Below are 23,555 nucleotides of genomic sequence, written 5' to 3'. Positions count from 1 at the left end.
CTTTATAAAGATGGAAAGCAAGTTACTTCGTAAGAGCTTGTGCATTTATTTCACAACATATACAAAATCAGTTTTGTTACAGGACAAAAAGACTCATCTAGCACCAGGAAGAAAATAAATCCCCTTTGAAGGAACAAACGCCAGAAGTTATTTCCACTACTCAACTGAACACTGGTGTCGAATGGAGAACACTGCAAAGAGGTGAAGTGCATAGAAGTAAAATGGATCCTTGAGCGCCTTCTCTAGGAAACTCAGACTGACCTAGCCCAAGGACCTAAGAACCAAAGGAAGTCCCATTAGGCAGGAAGAAGCAGAACAAGGCTCTTACTGACTTAGATAGTACTAAAAAGACTACAGATCAACGAGACAGAAAGTTAACAACGATATCCAGGAATTGAACTCAGCTCTGCACAAAGTGGACCTAATAGACATCTACAGAACTCTCCACCCCAAATCAACAGAATATACATTTTTTTCAGCACCACACCACACCTATTCCAAAATTGACCACATAGTTGGAAGTAAAGCTCTCCTCAGCAAATGTAAAAGAACAGAAATTATAACAAACTGTCTCTCAGACCACAGTGCAATCAAACTAGAACTCAGGATTAAGAAATTCACTCAAAACCGCTCAACTACATGGAAACTGAACAACCTGCTCCAGAATGACTATTGGGTACATAATGAAATGAAGGCAGAAATAAAGATGTTCTTTGAAACCAACGAGAACAAAGACACAACATACCAGAATCTCTGGGACACATTCAAAGCAGTGTGTAGAGGGAAATTTATAGCACTAAATGCCCACAAGAGAAAGCAGGAAAGATCCAAAATTGACACCCTAACATCACAATTAAAAGAACTAGAAAAGCAAGAGCAAACACATTCAAAAGCTAGCAGAAGGCTAGAAATAACTAAAATAAGAGCAGAACTGAAGGAAATAGAGACACAAAAAACCCTTCAAAAAATTAATGAATCCAGGAGCTGCTTTTTTGAAAAGATCAACAAAATTGATAGACCGCTAGCAAGACTAATGAAGAAGAAAAGAGAGAAGAATCAAATAGATGCAATAAAAAATGAAAAAGGGGATATCACCACCGATCCCACAGAAATACAATCTACCATCAGAGAATACTACAAACACCTCTATGAAAATAAACTAGAAAACCTAGAAGAAATGGATAAATTCCTCGACAAATACACCCTCCCAAGACTAAACCAGGAAGAAGTTGAATCTCTGAATAGACCAATAACAGGTTCTGAAATTGTGGCAATAATCAATAGCTTACCAACCAAAAAGAGTCCAGGACCTGATGGATTCACAGTCCAATTCTACCAGAGGTACAAGGAGGAACTGGTACCATTCCTTCTGAAACTATTCCAATCGATAGAAAAAGAGGGAATCCTCCCTAACACATTTTATGAAGCCAGCATCGTCCTGATACCAAAGCCTGGCAGAGACATAACCAAAAAAGAGAATTTCAGACCAATATCCTTGATGAACATTGATGCAAAAATCCTCAATAAAATACTGGCAAACCGAATCCAGCAGCACATCAAAAAGCTTATACACCATGATCAAGTGGGCTTCATCCCTGGGATGCAAGGCTGGTTCAACATACGCAAATCAATAAATGTAATCCAGCATATAAACAGAACCAAAGACAAAAACCACATGATTATCTCAATAGATGCAGAAAAGGCCCTTGACAAAATTCAACAACGCTTCATGCTAAAAACTCTCAATAAATTAGGTATTGATGGGACGTATCTCAAAATAATAAGACCTATCTATGTCAAACCCACAGCCAGTATCATACTGAATGGGCAAAAACTGGAAGCATTCCCTTTGAAAACTGGCACAAGACAGGGATGCCCTCTCTCACCACTCCTATTCAACATAATGCTGGAAGTTCTGGCCAGAGCAATCAGGCAGGAGAAGGAAATAAAGGGTATTCAATTAGGAAAAGAGGAAGTCCAATTGTCCCTGTTTGCAGATGACATGATTGTATATCTAGAAAACCCCATGGTCTCAGCCCAAAATCTCCTTAAGCTGATTAGCAACTTCAGCAAAGTCTCAGGATACAAAATCAGTGTACAAAAATCACAAGCATTCTTGTACACCAATCACAGACAAACAGAGAGCCAAATCATGAGTGAACTCCCATTCACAATTGCTTCAAAGAGAATAAAATACCTGGGAATCCAACTTACAAGGGATGTGAAGGACCTCTTCAAGGAGAACTACAAACCACTGCTCAGTGAAATAAAAGAGGATACAAGCAAATGGAAGAACATTCCATGCTCATGGGTTGGAAGAATCAATATCATGAAAATGGCCATACTGCCCAAGGTAATTTATAGATTCAATGCCATCCCCATCAAGCTACCAATGACTTGCTTCACAGAATTGGAAAAAACTACTTTAAAGTTCATATGGAACCAAAAAAGAGCCCGCATCGCCAAGTCAATCCTAAGCCAAAAGAACAAAGCTGGAGGCATCACGCTACCTGACTTCAAACTATACTACAAGGCTACAGTAACCAAAACAGCATGGTACTGGTACCACAACAGAGACATAGATCAATGGAACAGAACAGAGCCCTCAGAAATGATGCCGCATTATCTACAACTATCTGATCTTTGACAAACCTGACAAAAACAAGAAATGAGGAAAGGATTCCCTATTTAATAAATGGTGCTGGGAAAACTGGCTAGCCATATGTAGAAAGCTGAAACTGGATCCCTTCCTTACACCTTATACAAAAATTAATTCAAGATGGATTAAAGACTTAAATGTTAGACCTAAAACCATTAAAATCCTACAAGAAAACCTAGGCAATACCATTCAGGACATAGGCGTGGGCAAGGACTTCATGTCTAAAACACCAAAAGCAATGGCAACAAAAGCCAAAATTGACAAATGGGATCTAACTAAACTAAAGAGCTTCTGCACAGCAAAAGAAACTACCATCAGAGTGAACGGGCAACCTACAGAATGGGAGAAAATTTTTGCAACATACTCATCTGACAAAGGGCTAATATCCAGAATCTACAATGAACTCAAACAAATTTACAAGAAAAAAACAAACAACCCCATCAAAAAGTGGGCAAGGGACATGAACAGACACTTCTCCAAAGAAGACATTTATGCAGCCAAAAAACACATGAAAAAATGCTCATCATCACTGGCCATCAGAGAAATGCAAATCAAAACCACAGTGAGATACCATCTCACACCAGTTAGAATGGCCATCATTAAAAAATCAGGAAACAACAGGTGCTGGAGAGGATGTGGAGAAATAGGAACACTTTTACACTGTTGGTGGGACTGTAAATTAGTTCAACCATTGTGGAAGTCAGTGTGGCGATTCCTCAGGGATCTAGAACTAGAAATACCATTTGACCCAGCCATCCCATTACTGGGTATATACCCAAAGGACTATAAATCATGCTGCTATAAAGACACATGCACACGTATGTTTATTGCAGCACTATTCACAATAGCAAAGAGTTGGAACCAACCCAAATGTCCAACAACGATAGACTGGATTAAGAAAATGTGGCACATATCCACCATGGAATACTATGCAGCCATAAAAAATGATGAGTTCATGTCCTTTGTAGGGACATGGATGAAACTGGAAAACATCATTCTCAGTAAACTATCGCAAGGACCAAAAACCAAACACCGCATGTTCTCACTCATAGGTGGGAATTGAACAATGAGAACTCATGGACACAGGAAGGGGAACATCATACTCCGGGGACTGTTGTGGGGTGAGGGGAGGGGGGACGGACAGCATTAGGAGATATACCTAATGCTAAATGATGAGTTAATGGGTGCAGCAAAACAACATGGCACATGGATACATATGTAACAAACCTGCACATTGTGCACATGTACCCTAAAACTTGAAGTATAATAATAAAAAAAAAATTAAAAAAAATTAAAAAAAAGAAAGAAATTTTCAACTAAAATGTTTAATAATAGCTTTTCACTTGAACTACTAAATGCAAATACATTTTATCCTTTAACCACCTTGTTGGAATGGATAAAACAGGCTACTGAATCAAAGTTTTCATCTTACCCTGAAAAATCAGCAGAATATTGTCCATAGTCAAAGATATAGACTCGAGTAACTTGGCACACTGTGAGGTATCCCAGAGCAAACACAAAGCAGTAACTGCAAAGCAAAAATAAGCTACATTAATGAAAATAAAAGATGCACTTTGTGAAAGAGTACATTTTAAAGTAATTTATTAGCTAAATGATGTGGTTCAGAAATTAAATATTACTAGATCTACTCTACAAGCAGCCTTCTTTAATAAATTATGAAAACTCTTTTCCAGTATCCGCTTCAGTTGACTTGACTATCACCTTCAATGGTAAATTTTATTCATTTCCTTCTGAGAGACATACACACACCACTTTACATATTTGAAAGTCATGATCACAAGCATAAACATGTGGTTAGTATGTGTTCCATTTATTCCTCCTTTCTAGGACACAAAAGTTAGCACAAAAATATTTGGCTAAGGTATACATTAAACAAACTCTTAATAGCATTTTGAAAAAAACTTGTCCTCGATAGTCTAAAAGCTTACCTTCTTAGTATCAGTCGGGTGGCATTTACACACATTTCATAGCCATGAACACTTACTGATTTCTACAAACTTAAGATGCTTGGAATATAGTTACAATTAAAAACACAGCATGGGTGAAAGAACTTACATATCAACAGGAGAGAACAGAAACCCAGAAACAGACTCCAGAATATTTAACATTGAATAGGATGAAGGCAAATTACCAGGGAATGGATGAGTTGTCATCTAATTGGTTCACAATCTGGGTGGGGAAAAGCAAGCTATGCCTTCATCTCACACCAAAACAATTCTATGTGGATTAATGAATTATATGTAAAATATACAAGTACAACAAATAGGAACTGTGACTAAATATTCAAATGTTCTGAAATTGGGAAAGGACTTTCTAAGCATATATGATATAGAAGAAATCAAGGGAGAAAAAAACATTTAACTAAAAAAAAAATTTGACCAAATAAAAATCTTTGTCATGTAGGCAGTTCAGGTGGTTTTATGAAAGTTCTTTCAAACTTTTGACAAATAGTTCATTACAATCTTTTAAATTATTCCTGAGCAAAGAACAGTGAGGGAAAGCTTCCTAATTCAAATGTTTAACAAAGTTAATATATTTGTGATTGCTGTATCTAATAAAAATAGCACATATGGATACCCACACACAAGGCGTTGAGAAATCAAATTTAAAATAATTTCTAAACATCATGTGGCAGACTGCACTTTCCAAAGATGCCCAAAACAGTGTCTCCTATTTCATACGCTCTTCTGCAGCCTGTACTGCTCCCCGTCAAGAGGAGGAGTCTACCTCTCTGCCCACTTCTAACTGCCCACTTCTGTGGGCTGGCCTTCTAACTGCACAGACCAGTGGATAACAGAAGCAACATTTTGCTAGTTCCAGGTGTGAACCATAATTAACCTGGTACTTTTTGTCTTTTAGAAGTTGGTTGTTGGGAAGAAGTGTGACTATCTTGAGACCACTACATGTAGAGATTCTGGAGGATGAGAGACGATCCAGAGAAAGAGCAAGAGAGAAAAGGTGGGATAAAGGAAGGGTTGGGGATTGGGTTGGGTCTAGGTCCTAATCAAAGAACTGATCACACACATCTAGGGGACAAAGAAGGAAGGAGAGAGGAGCAGAGTGGAGATGGAGAGTGAGGCACTAAGGAGCACCAAGTGGTTAGACATGGGTGAGGAAGCTGATTCCACATGAAAAAGAGATGATGCTATCCAGTTGAACCCCTCCTGAACTGCTTATCCACAGGCATAAGCAACCTAATACAGAGTATCAATTTGTTTTAAGCCACTATGTTTTGATGTAATGACATAATCAAAACAGAAACTGGTAACTGAAAATGGGGTGCTACTGTAACCAAACACCTTTACGGAATATGTCAGATAAGAAGCCGTTTCTAAGAATCCTAAGGGCATGCCTCTTAGACATTCTCTGATAGATAAAAAAAAAAAAGTTTTTAAGAACCTCAAGGGTGTTGTCACACAGCACCCCAACTCTCAAAGTAGAAAGGAGGCTGTCTAAAAGAGATTTGTGGGTGTAGTTTCTGTCTAATGTAGAGGATTACAATTAGATACACGGGAAGCCCACATAGTTTTCTAATGGGCTTGTAAAATATTAGACTGAAAAGGAGAGACAGTTCCAAAATGAAAAGAGATGTTTAGGACCCCAAATTTTACCCATAGGAAGCAGTCTAGGAAAGCTATTCAAATGCAAAACCTGGCCATTTCTTATGAAAAAGGACGACTAGTTCAGGGTGTGGAGTCAAGAGCTCAGAGGATGAAGCCAAAAACCACACAGATGCACTCGAGGGACTCGGTCTGGGCCCTAAATCAAGGAACTGATCACACATATCTGTCTAGATTTCACAATCACCATGGACTAGGGACTGAGAAGTGCCTTACAGTCCAATCGTTTTCATTAACAGTAATGTCTCCTACAGTTGTCCTATTGCTGATAATCACTGGATCCTAGGTGTGTGAGGGGCAAAACACTTGTCCGTTAGTCCACTGGTCCTCAAATCCAAAAGAACTGTACTTGAGGACCCACTCCAACAAGCCTCATCCAGACCTGACTTAGATGACAAGATCAAGAACTTGAGCTTGATGCCCTAATGAGATGAGACTCTGGGGATCCTGGGAGGAAAGTGGGTAAACTTTCATGTAGGATTCATGTGAACTGTGGGGGCCAGAGGGCTGGCTGTTTTTCAAGACTGCTGCCATCAATAACATCCCTCCCTGTTGCACATGTCTAACTCTTTACATCAAGAGCTGAAAGAAAATTCTTGCTATGGTTTGGATGTTTGTCTCCTCTAAAACTTCATCTAGAAATCTAATCTCTAATGCTGGAGGTGGGGCCTAATGGGAGGTGTTTGGGTCATGGGGGCAGATCCCTCATGAATAGATGAATGCCTTCCCTGGGGGATGAGAAGGTGAGTGAGTTCTCACTTTATTTATTCCCTTGAGAGCTGGTTGTTAAAAAGAGCCTGGCACCTATCCGCTCTTTCCTCCTCTCTGGCCACGTGGTCTCTGCACACACTGGCTCCCCTTTACCTTCTGCCACACGTAGAAGCAGCCTGAGGCCCTCACCAGGGGCAGATGCTCAATGTTGAACTTTCTAACCACCAGAACTGCAAGCCAAATAAACCTTTTCTCTATAAATTACTCAGCCTCAGGTACTCCTTTATAGACACATTAAATTAAGACACTTTCCCGTCCCACCCCCTTGAATCTATGCTAGACTTAATAACTTATTTTTACCAATAGAATACAGTGCAAATCATAAACAGAATTAAAAACAAAAATCACATGACATCTCAACACATGCAGAAAAAGGATTTGACAAATATCCTGCATCCCTTTATGATTAAAACCCTCAGCAAAACTGGTATACAAGGGACATACCTTAATGTAATAAAAGCCACCTATGACAAACCCACAGCCAACATAATACTGAGTGGGGAAAAGTTGAAAGCATTCTCGCTCAGAACAGTAACAAGACAAGGATGCCCACTCTCTGCACTCCTCTTCAACATAGTACTGGAAGTCCTAGCCAAAGCAGTAAGAAAGACAGAAAGACAGACAGACATAGAGAAAGACAGAAAGAAAGACAAAGAAAGAAAGACAAGAAAGAGAGAGAGAGAGAGAGAAAAAGAAAGAGAAAGAAAGAAAGAAAGAAAGAAAGAAAGAAAGAAAGAAAGAAAGAGAAAAGAAAGAAAGAAAAGAAAAGAAAAGAAAAGAAAAGGCCGGGCGCGGTGGCTCAAGCCTGTAATCCCAGCACTTTGGGAGGCCGAGGCGGGCGGATCACGAGGTCAGGAGATCGAGACCATCCTGGCTAACACGGTGAAACCTCGTCTCTACTAAAAATACAAAAAATTAGCCGGGCGTGTTGGCGGGCGCCTGTAGTCCCAGCTACTCAGGAGGCTGAGGCAGGAGAATGGCGTGAACCCGGGAGGCAGAGCTTGCAGTGAGCCGAGATTGCGCCACTGCACTCCAGCCTGGGGGACAGAGCAAGACTCTGTCTCAAAAAAAAAAAAAAAAAAAAAAAAAAAAAAAAAAAGAAAAGAAGAAAGAAAGAAAGAAAGGCAGGCAGGCAGGCAGAAAGGGCATCCACATCAGTAAAAAGGAAGTCAAACTGTCCCTGTTTGCTGACAATATGATCGTTTACCTTGAAAACCCTAAGGACTCCTCCAGAAAGCTCCTAGAACTTATTGATAAAAGAATTCAGCAAAATTTTCTGGATACAAGATTAATGTACACAAATCCGTAGCTCTTCTATACACCAACAGCAACAAAGTGGAGAATCAAATCAGTAATTCAACCTCTTTTACAATAGTTGCAAAAAAATAAAATACTTAGGAATATACCTAACCAAGGAGTCAAAAGACTGCTACAAGCAAAACTACAAAACACTGCTGAAGGAAATCACAGATGACACAAACAAATGGAAACAGATCCTACATTCATGGATGAGTACAATCAGTATTATGGAAATGACCATACTCCAAAAGCAATTTACAAATTCAATGTAATCCCCATCAAAATACCACCATCATTCTTCACAGAGTTAGAAAAAGCAGTTCTAAAATTCATATGGAACCAAAAAAAGAGCCTGCATAGCCAAAGCAAGACTAAGCAAAAAGGACAAATCTGGAAGCATCACACTACCTGATTTCAAACTATACTATAAGGCCATAGTCAAAAAAACAGCATGGTACTGGCATAAAAATAGGCACACAGACCAATGGAACAGAATAGAGAACCCATAAATAAACCCAAATATTTACAGCCAACTGATCTTCAACAAAGCAAACAAAAACGTAAAATGAGGAAAGGACACCCTTTTCAACAAATGGGTAATTGGCTAGCCACATGTAGGAGAATGAAACTGGATCCTCATCTCTCACCTTATACAAAAATCAACTCAAGATGGATTAAGGACTTAAACCTAAGACCTGAAACTATAAAAATTCTAGAAGATAACATTGGAAAAACCCTTCTAGACTGGCTTAGACAAGGATTTCATGACCAAGAACCCAAAAGCAAAGCAATAAAAACAAAGGTAAATAGTTGGGACCTAATTAAACCGAAGAGCTTTTGCACAGCAAAAGGAACAGTCAGCAGAGTAAACGGACAACCCACAGAGCGGGAGAAAATCTTCACAACCTATACATCTAACAAAGGACTAATATCCAGAATCTACAACGAACTCAAATCAGTAAGAAAAAAACAAACAATCCCATCAAAAAGTGGGCTAAGGACATGAATAGACAATTCTCAAGATATACAAATGGCCAACAAACGTATGAAAAAATGCCCAACATCACTAATGATCAGGGAAATGCAAATCAAAAACACAATGTGATACCACCTTACTCCTGCAAGAATGGTCATAATAAAAAAACAGTCAATATTGGTGTGGATGCAGTGATCAGGGAACACTCCTACACTGCTGGTGGGAATGTAAACTAGTACAGTCGCTATGGAAAGCAGTGTGGAGATTCCTTAAAGAACTAAAAGTAGAACTACCATTTGATCCAGCAATCCCACTACTGGGTATCTACCCAGAGGAAAAAAAAAAGTCATTATTTGAAAAAGATACTTGCATATGCATGTTTATAGCAGCACAATTCACGATTGCAAAATCGTGGAACCAACCCAAATGCCCATCAATCAACAAGTGGATAAAGAAACTGTGGTATACATATACGATGGAATACTACTCAGCCATAAAAAGGAATGAATTAACAGCATTTGCAGTGACCTGGATGAGACTGGAAACTATTATTCTAAGTGAAGTAACTCAGGAATGAAAAACAAAACGTCATATGTTCTGATATGTGGGAGCTAAGTTTTGAGGATGTAAAGGCATCAGAATGACACAATGACCTCTGGGGACTTGGGAGGAAGAGTGGGGGGGTGGGTGAGGATAAAAGACTATAAATATGGTACAGTGTATACTGCTTGGGTGATGGGTGCACGATGATACAGTGTATCATGACTGTAGCCAGTACAGCATAAACAGAAAACAAACAAAAAAACAAAAACAATCTCATTAACATAAGCAAAAATATCAACCAACATTCATATTGGAACTACATTCATTTGCCAATAATGTGAGCAACTACTTTACTAAATAGGACAGTAACCAAGCATTTATTTATAGTCATTTTCATCAAATTACAGTTGAATTGCAGCCATAAGTTAGCTGTGAGAGTTCAGAAAAAAAAAAAAAAAATCAATGAAAGTGTTTTGCGAGAATCAACGAGCTATACGGAATTGAAAATAAAGGATATTCTATTCTTATTATTATTTATAAATTGTGCACTAAAAGTCTGTTAAATTTGTAAAATTTACAATAAACTCATGTGTGCATATTTATGCATGTTTTTCCTAGAAAGCCAGTTAGTTGTTACTTACCAATATATCTCAACTAGCCACATGTAGTTACTGAGCTCTTGAAATGTGGCTAGCGCAAACTGAGATAAGCTGCAGTTGTAAAATACACCCCAGATTTTGAAGACTAAGTATAAAAACAAAAATTGTTTTCATTGATTACACTTGAAATGATATTATTTTGGCGATATTGGGTAAAATGAAACGTTATTATTAATATATATTACTTAATGTGCTTTTTTTTTCAGTTTTTAAACTATGACTACTGACTACTGGAAATTCTTTTTTTTTTTTGAGATGGAGTCTCGCTCTGTCGCCCTGACTGGAGTGCAGTGGCACAATCTCGGCTCACTGCAACCTCCACCTCCCAGGTTCAAGCGATTCTCCTGCCTCAGCCTCCCGAGTAGCTGAGACTACAGGTACCCGCCATCACACCCAGCTAATTTTTGTAATTTTAGTAGAGATAAGGTTTCACCATATTGGCCAGGCTGGTCTTGAACTCCTGACCTCAAGTGATCCACCTGCCTCAGCCTCCCAAAGTGCTGGAATTACAAGCATGAGCCACTGTGCCCAGCCAGAAAGTTTTAAATTATATCTGTGGCTTGCATTGTATTTCTATCACACAGTGCTAGATAGTTTTCCTGAAAAAAGGAAAACAGACACAGCTGGTGGGGCTTTTCACATTTTTCCCATTCTCTCTACCTAGAATATGGATCTGATGACTGCTATAGCAGCCATCTTGCACCCATGAGGTAATCAGCTAAGAGGCAGAACAAGGGAGGAAACCTGGTTCTTTAATGACATTGTTGAGCTGCTATATTGGCTCTGGACAATCTAACTTGAGAAAGAATTCTAGGTGGTGGGGGGTTTTTTTGTCTTGTTTTGTTTTGTTTACTGTCTGTACTCCTCCAAAAGCACATCAAACTTGTGTTGCTATCTTGTCTTTTAAATTAGACTTCAGGGAAAGGTGTTAGGGAAAGCCTTTGATTTTTCACTTTCACACATCAGCAGAGAAAGCAGACATACAAGCCACTATGTGCACAAATTATTTTAAGTGCCACAGTCCATTTATGAATTTCACTGAATGTCTTCAAATAGAAGAATATACATGCAAATAAAATCCAGACAGACCTGGACTGGATTTAAATAACAATCCCAATCATTTTTTATTATTCCTACCTGTGTGACCTTAGAAAGTGACTATCCTTCTGCATCCTGGTTCTCTCACTTTTAAAAGGTGGAAGTACTATTCCAGGGATCCTGGCTATGGTAACCCCATCACTGTCATCTCACCCTCCTTGCAACTGGCTGGTTTATGGGAGGCAGAAAACTTAGGTCTGGTTGATGAAGCATGACAGAGAGCTTTTGGAAAGGCCTTTCTTACTCTTAGTGTGACACTTGTTGTTGGCACGTCTATATGTGCAGGGTCCATCTTTAGCTTACAAGGAGCTAGCCTGAAGACAAAGTCAATATGCTGAGATGGCAAAATAAAAAACAGAACTTGGTGTTTTGATGCCCTCATCAACACTGAGCTGCTGAATTAATGAAAACGAGGTGCCTTGTCTCGTGACTTCCAGCTTCTAGAGGTAACCTTTCTCTGCTGTTTACACCATTCAGATACTACTATAAATTGGGATTTCTGCTCTTCACAGCCAAAAGAATTCAGATATGATAATTACTAATATCAAAATAAAATCAACAGCTTCTGAAGAGTTCTAGAAGAGAACATTTTCTTATTCATTGAATAAGAACTGTTGAATTGCTGCCTCATTTCAAAAGGTGAAACCACATCTAAAATATCTGTTCACTTACGTGTTAGATATAGAGTGGAAATTGCTCAGGGAAATTGCTAATTCCCATGTAGCAGCAACTATGGGAATTAATGAACTAGAACTGCTGAAGAGAACTAAAAACGAATTCTTCTCAAAAAAGGAAAACAGGTGATGTCACCAAAAGGTTCAAAATCCTGATGGGAATGAAAACAAAAACTAACAAATGAGTGTGTGTTTTAACATGATGAAATCAAATTAAACTGTTTACTCCAAGGTTCTCAGGCTTAGACGACTTTGGTTGCAGCCCAACTGCACAAAAGGCTTGCACATTTGAATACTAACTTTTTTATCTCTATTCTGCCTTCCTCTCTGTTTATATTTTCCAAGACTGTTTACTATGTACCTTTTGTTTTATAGTATTTTGTGCACTTTTTGAAAAGTTAGAGGAATTACATTATCTGATGTCAAGACTAAGTATGAAGCTTCGGTAACCAAGACAGTATGACACTGGCCTAAGGCTAGACACATAGATCAATGAACAGAATAAAGAGTACAGAAATAAAGCCATACATAGACGGTGAATTGCAATTCAAAAGGAAAAAGTATTTGCAACAAATAGCGCTGGGACAAATGAATATACATATAGAAAAAATGAATTTCAACCCTTGTCTCTTAATATACACAAAAATTAACTCAATATGGATCATTGATCTAGGCATAAAAACTAGAACTGTAAAACTTCTAGGAGAAACTATTCATAAACCAAGGGCAGGCACAGGTTTCTTAGTAAAAGATAAAAAGCTCCAAACTAAAAAATTGAATTCACTTCATCAAAATTTAAAAGTTCTGCTCTTCAAAAGTCACCACTAAGGAAGTGAAAAGGCAAACATAGGCTGAAAAAAATTTTTCATAATTTATCTATCTGACAAAGGACTTATATCCAAAACACAGAAATAATGAATTATAAAAAATTAAACCCAACAGTCAACAGATATGAACAAAATGTCCCAAAAGAAGATATACAATTAGTCAAACAGTACAGGAAAAAATGTTTGACATCATTAATCATCAGAGAAATCTAAATTAAAATCGCAATGAAATATCACCATATCCGTCAGAATGAACACCATGGAAAAGGCTGAGAACACCGACTGCTGGCGGGAACAGAAAGGAACTGGCGCTTGCATACACTGCCAGTGGGAGTGTAGAATGCTACAATCACTTTGGGAAGTTTGGCAATTTCTTACTGGATTAAAATATTTTTATCCAATGCCCCAGCAATTCCTCTCCTAGGTATTTACACAAGAGAAATGAAAATATGTATCAACAAAAAGACTTGAAGAATGTTTCAGAAGTTTTACTCCTAATAGCCCATTTTTGAATTTTTAAACAACTCAAATGTCCATTAATAGGTGTAAGGATACAGAAATTGAGATATATTCATACAATGGAATAAAAAGGAACAAACTGTGAAACACAACAACACGGATGAGTTTTTTAAACATTAAGCTGAGTAAAAAATGCCAGACACAAAAAGATTACATAACATATGATTCCGTTACTATGAAATTCTAGAGCAGGCTAAATTGATGTATGGTGAAAGAAAGCAGATCATTGGTTGCAGGAGACAGGATGGACTGATTGCAAAGGATCACAAAGGAACTTTTTGGGACAAGTGAAATGTGCTATATCTAGATATAGGGTGGAAGTCACACTGGTCTATACGTTTGTCCAAGCTCATGGAACAGGCAGCTTTATTTTATTTTAGATAAGTTGTACTTAAATAAAACTGATTAATATATTATTTGCAAACAAACAATTTTTGCACAAGCCCTTTGTAGATTCCTTCTCATCCTGGGGTCCCAGGTTTCAGTTTGCATCTTTTCTCCATTTACATTCACTTTCAAGAGGAAATGGGCACAGTGTGCAGTGACCCTAAACAATTACAATAGTAACATCAAAGATCACTGATCTCAGATCACCGTAACAGAGATAATAAAGTCTGAAGTGTTGTCAGAATTACTAAATGTAACAGAGACACTAAGTGAACACATATTGCTGGAAACCAGCACTGATGGATTTGCTGGGTGCAGGGATGCCACAAACTTTCTGTTTGTTTAATAAAAAGAAAAAAGGCAGTATCTATGATGCAATAAATAAATGGAGTGCAATAAAATAAAATGGAGTGCAATAGAACAGGTGTGCCCATATTTGTTTAACCTGAATTATAGTTCCTACCAGAAAGGCAGAAGGAATACTGAATTAAAGAGCTGTTACTGCTCCAGGCCTAAAAGGCTTGCAAGCCTCACTCAAATAGGCTTTTTATTAAACAGCTTTACTGAGGTATAATTCACACACCATGAAATTTACTTATTGTAAGTGTATAATTCAACAATTTTTAGTAAATGTGTAGAGTTGTGTGACCACCACTGCAAGACCACTGCCCCAAGAGTTCCCTTGTGGTTACTTGCAGTAATCCCTAACTGTACCCTCAACCCTAGGCAACCACCGATCATTTTCTGTCTCCAGATCTGTCTTTTCTGGGAGTCTCATGTAAATAAAATAATACAATATGTAGTCTTTTGTATCTGGCTTCTTTCACTTAGTGTGCTCTTGAGGTTCATCCATGTTGCAGCATATATCAGCAGTTTGTTCCTTTGTAAACTGCTGAATAGTATTCCATTGCATGGACATGCCACATTTTGTTTATCCTTTCACCAGCCGGTGAATATTTGGGCTGTTTGAAGCTTTCAGCTATTATGAATAATGCTACTGTATATGGACACATGTTTTCACCCTGGGTAGAAACCTAACAACAGAATTTTCAGGGCATATGGTAAGTTAATGTTTAACTTTCAACCAAATTTTCCAAAGTGACTACAATTGTTATGATCCTATAAGCAACGTATGAAGATTCTAGTTTCTTCATATCCTTACTAATGCTGGGTATTGTCAGTCTTTTAAATTACATCCATTCTAGTGGATATATAGTGGTTATTATATATCATAGTTTTAATTTTATTGTAGTTTTAATTTGCAATTCGCTAATGGCTAGTGATCTTGAGCATCTTTTAATTTGCATATTGGCCATGAAATGTCTAACCAGCAATTCTGTCCATCTTAAATTGGGTTGTCTTCTTAGTATTGATTGCACGAGTTCTGTACATCTGGATCCAAGTCCTGTATCAGACACATGTTTTGCAAGTATTTTTCTCCTGTGGCTTATCTCTTCATTTCCTTAAAGGTGTCTTTTGAATAGTAAAAGTTTTAAATTCTGAAATACGAGTATTCAATTTTTTTATTTTATTATGATTTATTTTTAAATTTTTGAGACAGGTTCTCGCTGTTTCCCAGGCTGGAGCACAGTGGTACAATCATAACTCAATGTACCTTGGACTCCTGGGTTCAAGTGATCTTCCTGCCTTAGCCTCCCAAGCAGCTAGGACTACAGGTGTGTGCCACCACATTGGGGTACTTTTCTACTTATAAACAACTTTTTTTAAAAGATGATGTCTCACTATGTCCCCCAGGCTGGTCTCAAACTCCTGGCCTCAAGCAATCCTCTTCCCTCGGCCTCCCAAAGTGCTGGGGTTACAGGCATGCGCTACCACACCCAGACAATTTTTTTCTTTATGGGCAATTCCTTGGTTGTCATATCTAAGAAGTCTTTGCCCAATCAAAAGTCACAGATAATTTCTCCTATGTTGTCTTCTGAAGTTTTATAGGTTTAGCTGCTACATTGAGGACTAACATGCATTTTGAGTTGATTTTTATGTATGATGTGAGGTAAGGGTCAGTTTCATTTCTGTGCATATAGAAACCTGATTGTCTCAGCACTGTGTATTGAAAAAACTATCCTTTCCCAACTGCCTTGGCACTTTTGTCAAAAATCAACTGGCCATAAAGGTTTATTTCTGAACTCTCAATTTTGTTGCAATGATTTATATGTCTACCCTTATGCCAATAGCACAGTGTCTTGATCACAGTAGCATGAGTTTTGAAACTCAGGAGTGTAAATCTTCAAACTCTGTTATTCTTTTTCAAAATTATCTTGGTTATTTAAGGTCCTTAGTATTTCCATATAACTTTTAGGAAAAGCTTATCAATTTCTACCAAAAAAAAAAACTGCCAGTGTTTCTGTTAGGACTTGCATTAAATCTATAGATGAATTTGTGAAGAAATGCCATCTTAACAATGTAAAGTCTTCCAACTCATAAATATAAAATACTTCTCCATTTAATCTTCTTTCTCTCAGGAATGTTTTATAGTTTTCAAGTGCAACTGCAATTCTTTTATTAGATTTATTCCTGAGTATTTTATTCTTTTTGATGCTGCTGTGAATGGAATTGTTTTTATACCTGCATTTCTGGATTCTCGATTTGTGATATACAGAAATATAACTGATTTTGTACACTGGTCTTACAAACTGCAACCTTGCCAGCCTCATTTATTAGTCCTGAGTCTTTTTCTGTGGCTATTCCAACACTCACCTGGTTTCTGTTTGCATGGCTTACATCTTTTCCACTCTTTTACCTTCAGCCTATTCATGTCTTTAATGTGTTTTACTTGTAGATAACATATAGTTAGATTTTTTTTTAATCCAGTCTGACAACTTCTGACTTTTGATTGGCATTTATTGTAAGTATTTATATGGTTAGATTTAACCTGCCATTTTGCTATTTGTTTTAGCTATGTCTCAGGCCTTTTTTGTTCCTCCTTTAGTGCCTTCTTTTGTATTAAATGAATATTCGGTAGTGAACTATTTTAATTCCTCTGTTGATTCTTTCAATGTATACTTTTTATTTATTTAGTAATTGCTCTAGGAATTATCATGTGTCTCATTTCATACAATCTATTTCAGATTAATACTGACTTAATTCTGATACAATTTGGCCAGCTTGCTCCAATTCAGCTTCATTTTCTCTGTCATCCTTTGAGCTACTACTATCATATATATGGCATCTACATATTTTATAATATCAATAATACAGTATTATAATTATTGCTTTAAACACTCTTAGGTCCTTTAAAAATTAAGAAAAGAGACATGTATATAGACTTCCATATTTACCCACCTATTTACCATTTCTGGAGCTTCTCATTCCTTCCTACGGACTTCCTTTCGACCTTAAGGACTTCCTTTGGAATTTCTTATAAAGCAAGTCTTTGTTTATCTGGGAATGTCTTTACTAAACCTTAATTCTTGAAGGATAATTTTGCTGGATCTAGAACTTGTAGTTGAAAATTTTTCCTTCAGCATTTTGAATATGTCATTCTATTTCCTTCTGGCCTCCACTGTTCTGATAAGAATTTTATCATTGCTCTCTCCATAATGAGTTGTTTTTCTCTCACTGCTTTCAAGATGTTCTCCCGTCTTTGTCTTTCAGCAGTATGACTTAGTGAAGATCTGTTTGTGTTTATCCTACTTGAGGTCTGTTGAGCTTCTTGGATCCATAGATTAATGTTTTACATCAAATTTGGGATATCAATGGCCATCATTTCTTCAAATGCTTTTTCTGTCCCTTTCTCTCTCCCCTCTCTTTTGGAACTCGCGTTAAACATTGTTGATGCATGGGATATTATCCCATAGGTCTCTGAAGCTCTGTTTATTTTTCTTCAGTATTTTTTATACCTTTTTTCTTCAGATTGGCTAATACCTTTGATATACCCTTAAGTTGACTGATGCTTTGGCCATTGCAAAACACTATGTAGCACTTATTGTGAATTTTTCATTTTGGTTACTTTTCGGCTCTAGGACTTTCATTTGATTCTTTTTCAAAGTTTCCATTTCTTTATTTATATTCCCTATTTGTTAAATCATGATCCTCCTTAATTCTTTAAATGTATTTATAATAGTTGTTTTGTCCGGTAAACCCAACATCTGGGTCCGTTTAGAGGCAGTTTCAATTGACTGCTTTTTTCCTTGTTTCTCATAATTTTTTAAACTGGACATGTTAAATACACGACAGTAACTCTGGATTGTAATCATCTTTTTCTTGAGCACTGCTGTGCTGTTTTTGTTTCTTAGCCTGAAGTTAATCTGCTGAATCTTTCTCACTCATGGTGAGAGCTGACGCAGCAGCTGATGTCTACTCAGTTTTTTAAAGCCTCAGTGTTGTTGTTTAACCTCACTCTAGAGGTTGTCCCCGTGTCTGCATATCTGAGTGGTCAGTCAATGATTAGTCGGAGCTTATGCTCAAACACACGAAGCCAGTAAGAGAGCTGTTCAAAGTTCCATCCTTTTTCCAGTCAGCCCCAGCTCTTACTTTCCCCCAGGTCCTCTCAGGCCTCCTCTGTGTGAGATGCAGCCTCCATCAGCCAGGGATGTGTGGAGATCTTATCAAGTCCCTTGATGGCTCTCTCACTTCCAAGATCTCCCTGTTAAATGATGGACCACATCCTTAGGCTAGGAGAGCTGGAGGCATTCTCTGTTAGCTACTGCATGGGGTTCTCTGCCTTTCACTCCAAATCAAGTCAGCTGGTTTTCATGGTCAGCCTTGCCCTTGAAACCGCCTTTGCAAAAATTATAGTGGTAAGGGAGATCTGACATAACTGACTCAAGCTTGCTTCTATCAGGCTAAACAGCTTTTGCTCATTCTTGTGCAGGGGTTATAATAGTCCTTTCTTGAACTGATCCTGCCCTTGTTCAAAAGTTGAAACCATATTTGTAAAGACTAACAAAAGGTCACAAGGTTAGACTTATGATAGGGACTACATCTTTGCTAAAGAATAGGCACTCCTAAACCATGACCTGCCATTGCTTAGCTTGCTTTTCTCTAAATTGCTTACTGTTTCAGAGTCATGTAACCAGCGGTTGCAAGATTTCTAACTTTCTCAACTACCCCTACAGAAAACATCACTATTGTGAAACCGAAAGAACTGGTCTTTGAGATATTTTTCAGAGTAGCACTTTGGCAGATCAGGAGACACCACCTGAGACCTCCTCCCAGGAACTGACTCAGCTATGCAAAAACAGTTTTAGACACCTCTATGATTTCATCCCTAGTCAAACATTATAGTTCTCCAGGCCCCTGCCAACCGAAGCACCCTTAATTTGAATTCTCAGAGAGGCAGATTTGTGAAATACCTCCTCTATGCCTCTGCTTGGCTGGCCCTGCAATTATTAAACTCTTTCTTTGCTACAATACCTGCTGTTCTCAATGCACTGGTTTTTCTGGGCAGTAGTCATGAAGAACCCATTGGGCTGACACCCTGGTAGCATTACTTTGCCAAGGGATGGGAAACAGGATAACTCCAGGCAAGAACACCATCAATTCCCACTGTTTTTTATCGAAAAGTCAGCAGTTTTTATGAATTAATGTTTCTCAAATTGTTGCTTGCTTTTGGTCAATTTTCAGAGCCCAAAAGTGTTTCTGACAAGTTCATCCAGTTTTACAGCCGTTTCAGGGGGAAGAACATTCATTGACCCCTTCACTATTCAATAGCTGGCAGGTGCATCAATTAAAATGGGTTTTTTGGAGATCAGCAAGGAAATATTATTTCTGTGGGAGGTAAACTAGGGTTCCGACATAGATCCAGAAAACCAGAAACATCTATGCTTAGTAAAGTGCTGGTAGTAAGAACAGACAGCCAACCCTCACTAGGAAGAGTAAACTGAGTTCTTTAAATGAGAAATCGTCTCTATATATGCTACTTGAATAGAAGAATTTTTTTAAACCACCTGCTTTATCAGCACAAGACAGCCATGCCATCTTCACACAAGATTCAGAGGTCCCTCCTTTTCTTCCCACTCACTTTAGAACACTTGGGGTCCTCTGTAGGGCAAATTCACCATTCCTCTAGGATCCCATTTCACTGATTAATAGCCTCACTAGGCTTTTCCTTGAATACAGAGACACTAGATTCTGGTGTCTGGTGACCAGATCACTCACTCCCTTCCTTCCTAGAGACCTGCACATAATCTTATGATCCTCAATAAAAACTCTGCTGTTCTACGAAGTGTGGGCTTGCTTGGTGATCTGCCCTGTCTCTCCTGACCAGGTGTTCTCTTAGTTAGAAAAAAGGGATCTCAATGAGTTACAGATAAAATAAAAATCGTGAGGGATTTTGTTTGTTCTTTTACAAAGCCCTATTCATAACAAAGAGGAAAGGAGCTTCGATGTATTCACTATGCCAGACACAAATAATGACACTGATACATGAAGTCACTCCATTCTTTCCCGTTCTCACTTTGTTTACAGATGACAAAAAATGAACTAAACCCCCACCCAGCTATTGTTCAGCTGCTTTTTAAAAAAAAAAAAAAAAAAATCTAACTTTTGTTCCCACACCTGACTCAGTAAGATAATGAAGTCACTTAATTGTTCTTCACTAAAAAAATTTCAAAGTTAGCTAAAATATATAAATAAATTGGTTTTTGGCTGTTGGTATTAAGCAAGATTATTTTATCTTTCAAAATACAAGCAATAATATTGTAGTTTACATGAAGACTTAAGACCTTCAACGTATCACCTGATTAACAGTCCCCACTTCAAGCTCTCCTAGTATCTCAATAAGTACACATAAAAAAAATTTAAAGCTTTTTAATAACATTAATAACATCAAAAACTACCAATGTAATGGCAGAATCGTGGAGCAACTGAGAAAGACGATCATCCACAAAAACACATCCAGATTTCAGCCTATTCTAGTCACTAATAAAACCAGGACTTTGAAAAAAAATGTTTGTAAAAGACTTCATATCACCCCTCTCACACCGCAATGCCAACACCTAGGTTTTTACCCCAAGATTAGAACCTATCACTGACTGTTCCTCAGGGGCCATACTTCAATAAAGAGTGCTACTGTCCAGATCTCCCCACCTGCCTGCACACAAGATCACTCATCATTCTTCTATTCGACTTTGGGAGAAAAAACCTTTAGGTGGAAAGTAGGAAAAGAAAAAAAGTAATTCAAATAATTCTGAAAACCACTTAAAAGCAAGGGCAACAAGACTATGTGGGTTACAGTTCTTTACAACCCATATTTTGGTCCATAACACAGCTGAACCAGTAAGTGGGAAAAGTATGAAGACACCACCATGGCTGAGCAAAAGATGAGCTGTCATAGCCTCTTAGAAATGAGGCCCTAGAAGAAAAGGTACACTCTCCAGTCTGCTCTTTGATTGCAGACAGGAGAAAATGGTGAGCAGAGTCTGTTATCAGTTCTGTTAGAATATACATGTTAATCATCTAAAATTGTCTGGCAGGGTTCTGAGGACACAATATTGAATGAGACTCACAGTCCCCACCCTGAGTTTGAAGTCCAGTACAGGAGGCAAAGGCAAATGTGTACTGGCTCATTCACACGTGGCCACTCCACTGAATATGATGCATGTGTGTTTTCACATTTTAACATCTCTGAAATCAAGAATCCTCTTCATAATTGATGGCATGTAAACCTTTTTAGTGGTACATAAATAACGGTACATCTTACCATCAATGACATCTCATATTTAATGAAATACAGTATTTCATTTAATCTTCACTATAATCTTATGAAGTGTTATTACTCCAATTTACAAAAGAGGAAATTGAGCATAGAGAGGGTAAGTAACTTGGATAATGTGACAAAGCTACTGGGCAGGAGAACAAGGATGAGAAGGCAGTGTGGCTCTGAAGTCTGGATCTTAGCAACAGGTTTCTTTTTGTTTGTTTGTTTTGTTTTTGTTTTGTCTGATTTGAGACAGGGTCTCACTCTGTCGCCCAGGCTGGAGTACAGTGGTGTGATCACGGCTCACTGACGCCTTGACCTCCTGGACTCAAGCGATTCCCCTACTTCAGCCTTCTGCATAGCTGGGACTACAGGCACACAGCACCATACACTGACCACTTGCAGTGTCAAACCACCTGAATACAAGTATGAGTAATACAGTGCAATATGTGAAGTATACAAGATGTACAAGGTAAAGTACAGCTCCAGGTAGAAAACTCAACATAGAGTACAAGGCTGACTTATTTTATTAAGAAAAGGGGGAAAAGGCCTCGCCGCAGAGATCACAGGTCAACAGGGCTCTGAAAGACCAGCCAGAATTCATGTTGGGGGCAGGGGGTTCCCTGCAAATACAAAGGAACCAAGTATCAAACAGTACAGCATGTGTGCACTACTACAAACGGTTCATTATGGCTGGGCCTGGCTCAGTCGAGGAGCAAGTGCTGTGAACTAAGAGTGGAAAGGAAGACAGGGGCAGTCACAATGGGCACTGCGAAGCTGCCAAGCTAACAGAGTCTGAAGCAGAAAAGAGGCATGGTCAGACAGATACTGTAAAAATCATCTGGGCAGCAAAGCACAGCACAGACCAGAGGCCAGAGGGACTGGCTGGCAGAGTAATGTGAGATGCAGGTACCAGATGGTAAACAGCAGAAATGGGTAGAGCTGAAGACCAACAGTGGATTTGACATGGACTGGGGGGGTAACAAGAGCTAAGAGTCACCACCATCCATTTAGTGCTTACTACATGCCCCAGGCTGCTCTAAACGCTTTACAAATGTCAAGTCCTCAAAACAACTCAACAGGAAACCAAAGCACAGACAGTTCTTAGTGATGACTAGATGTGGAGGTGAGAAGGAAGAAGGGATGATTTATTCCAGTTACCTGGGCACCTTAGAGAGAGAAAGATGCCACAGAAAGCATAAGCGAGGAAGAGATCTGAGGCCAAGATGAGTGTGGTGTTAGGTATGCTGGGGTGGGCACAGAAATGAGCAGGGCGAGACATGGGGTGGGAACATTCTCTGCCCTGGGACACCTGCGGACCATCAACCCCCATCTCCTTCCAATGGTCATTTCTCTGCCTTCTTTTTCTTCCTTTCTGTTACTTCTTAAACACTTTACCCTATATATTTAAGGATTATCTACCGAGAATTATCTTCATTTTAAAACTTTTCATTATAAATTCATATTGTCTGCTAAGTGTGGGGACAGAGATAAAGTGAATGGATTTAATAAGGTAACTAAGATTTAGATTAATCTTTGAAAAGAATGGAATGGAAGTCGAAACCCATCAATTAAGACAATTTTCAAGAGAACTGAAGACTTAAGTGAGGTAAGAAATCATAACTGCAGTAACTCCGTCAAGTTGCGTTTCTCTCAAACACCGGGCAGCCCAAGTACAATAGAGAGCTGTGTCCAACCGAGGCTGGGAAAGTACCCAGTGGTGCGTGGAGTGCCGATGAGGCAAGGGAGATAAGGGCGCAGGCAGGAGGGGTAGAGCTGGTGTTCCAGGAAGGGCAGGGCAGGAAGGCACAGCCAGGAGAACTGGGGAAGGGGAAAGAGGAGGAG

General features: G+C 38.5%; 1 protein-coding gene across 3 annotated transcripts in view; it reads right to left on the bottom strand.

Annotated features, from left to right (window-relative positions):
* Positions 1–23,555, bottom strand: part of MBOAT2 (membrane bound O-acyltransferase domain containing 2) — a 153,762-nt gene that overhangs the window by 53,934 nt on the left and 76,273 nt on the right. For all 3 annotated transcript variants that reach the window (XM_055252544.2, XM_055252545.2, XM_063622840.1), the window contains one exon: positions 4,092–4,187. In XM_055252544.2, coding sequence (XP_055108519.1) covers positions 4,092–4,187 — 96 coding nt within the window. The remainder of the gene's footprint in view (positions 1–4,091; positions 4,188–23,555) is intronic.

Source organism: Symphalangus syndactylus, chromosome 18 (assembly GCF_028878055.3).
Source record: "Symphalangus syndactylus isolate Jambi chromosome 18, NHGRI_mSymSyn1-v2.1_pri, whole genome shotgun sequence".
Classification (NCBI taxonomy): Eukaryota; Metazoa; Chordata; class Mammalia; order Primates; family Hylobatidae; genus Symphalangus; species Symphalangus syndactylus.
This window is presented reverse-complemented; position numbering and strand designations above follow the sequence as displayed.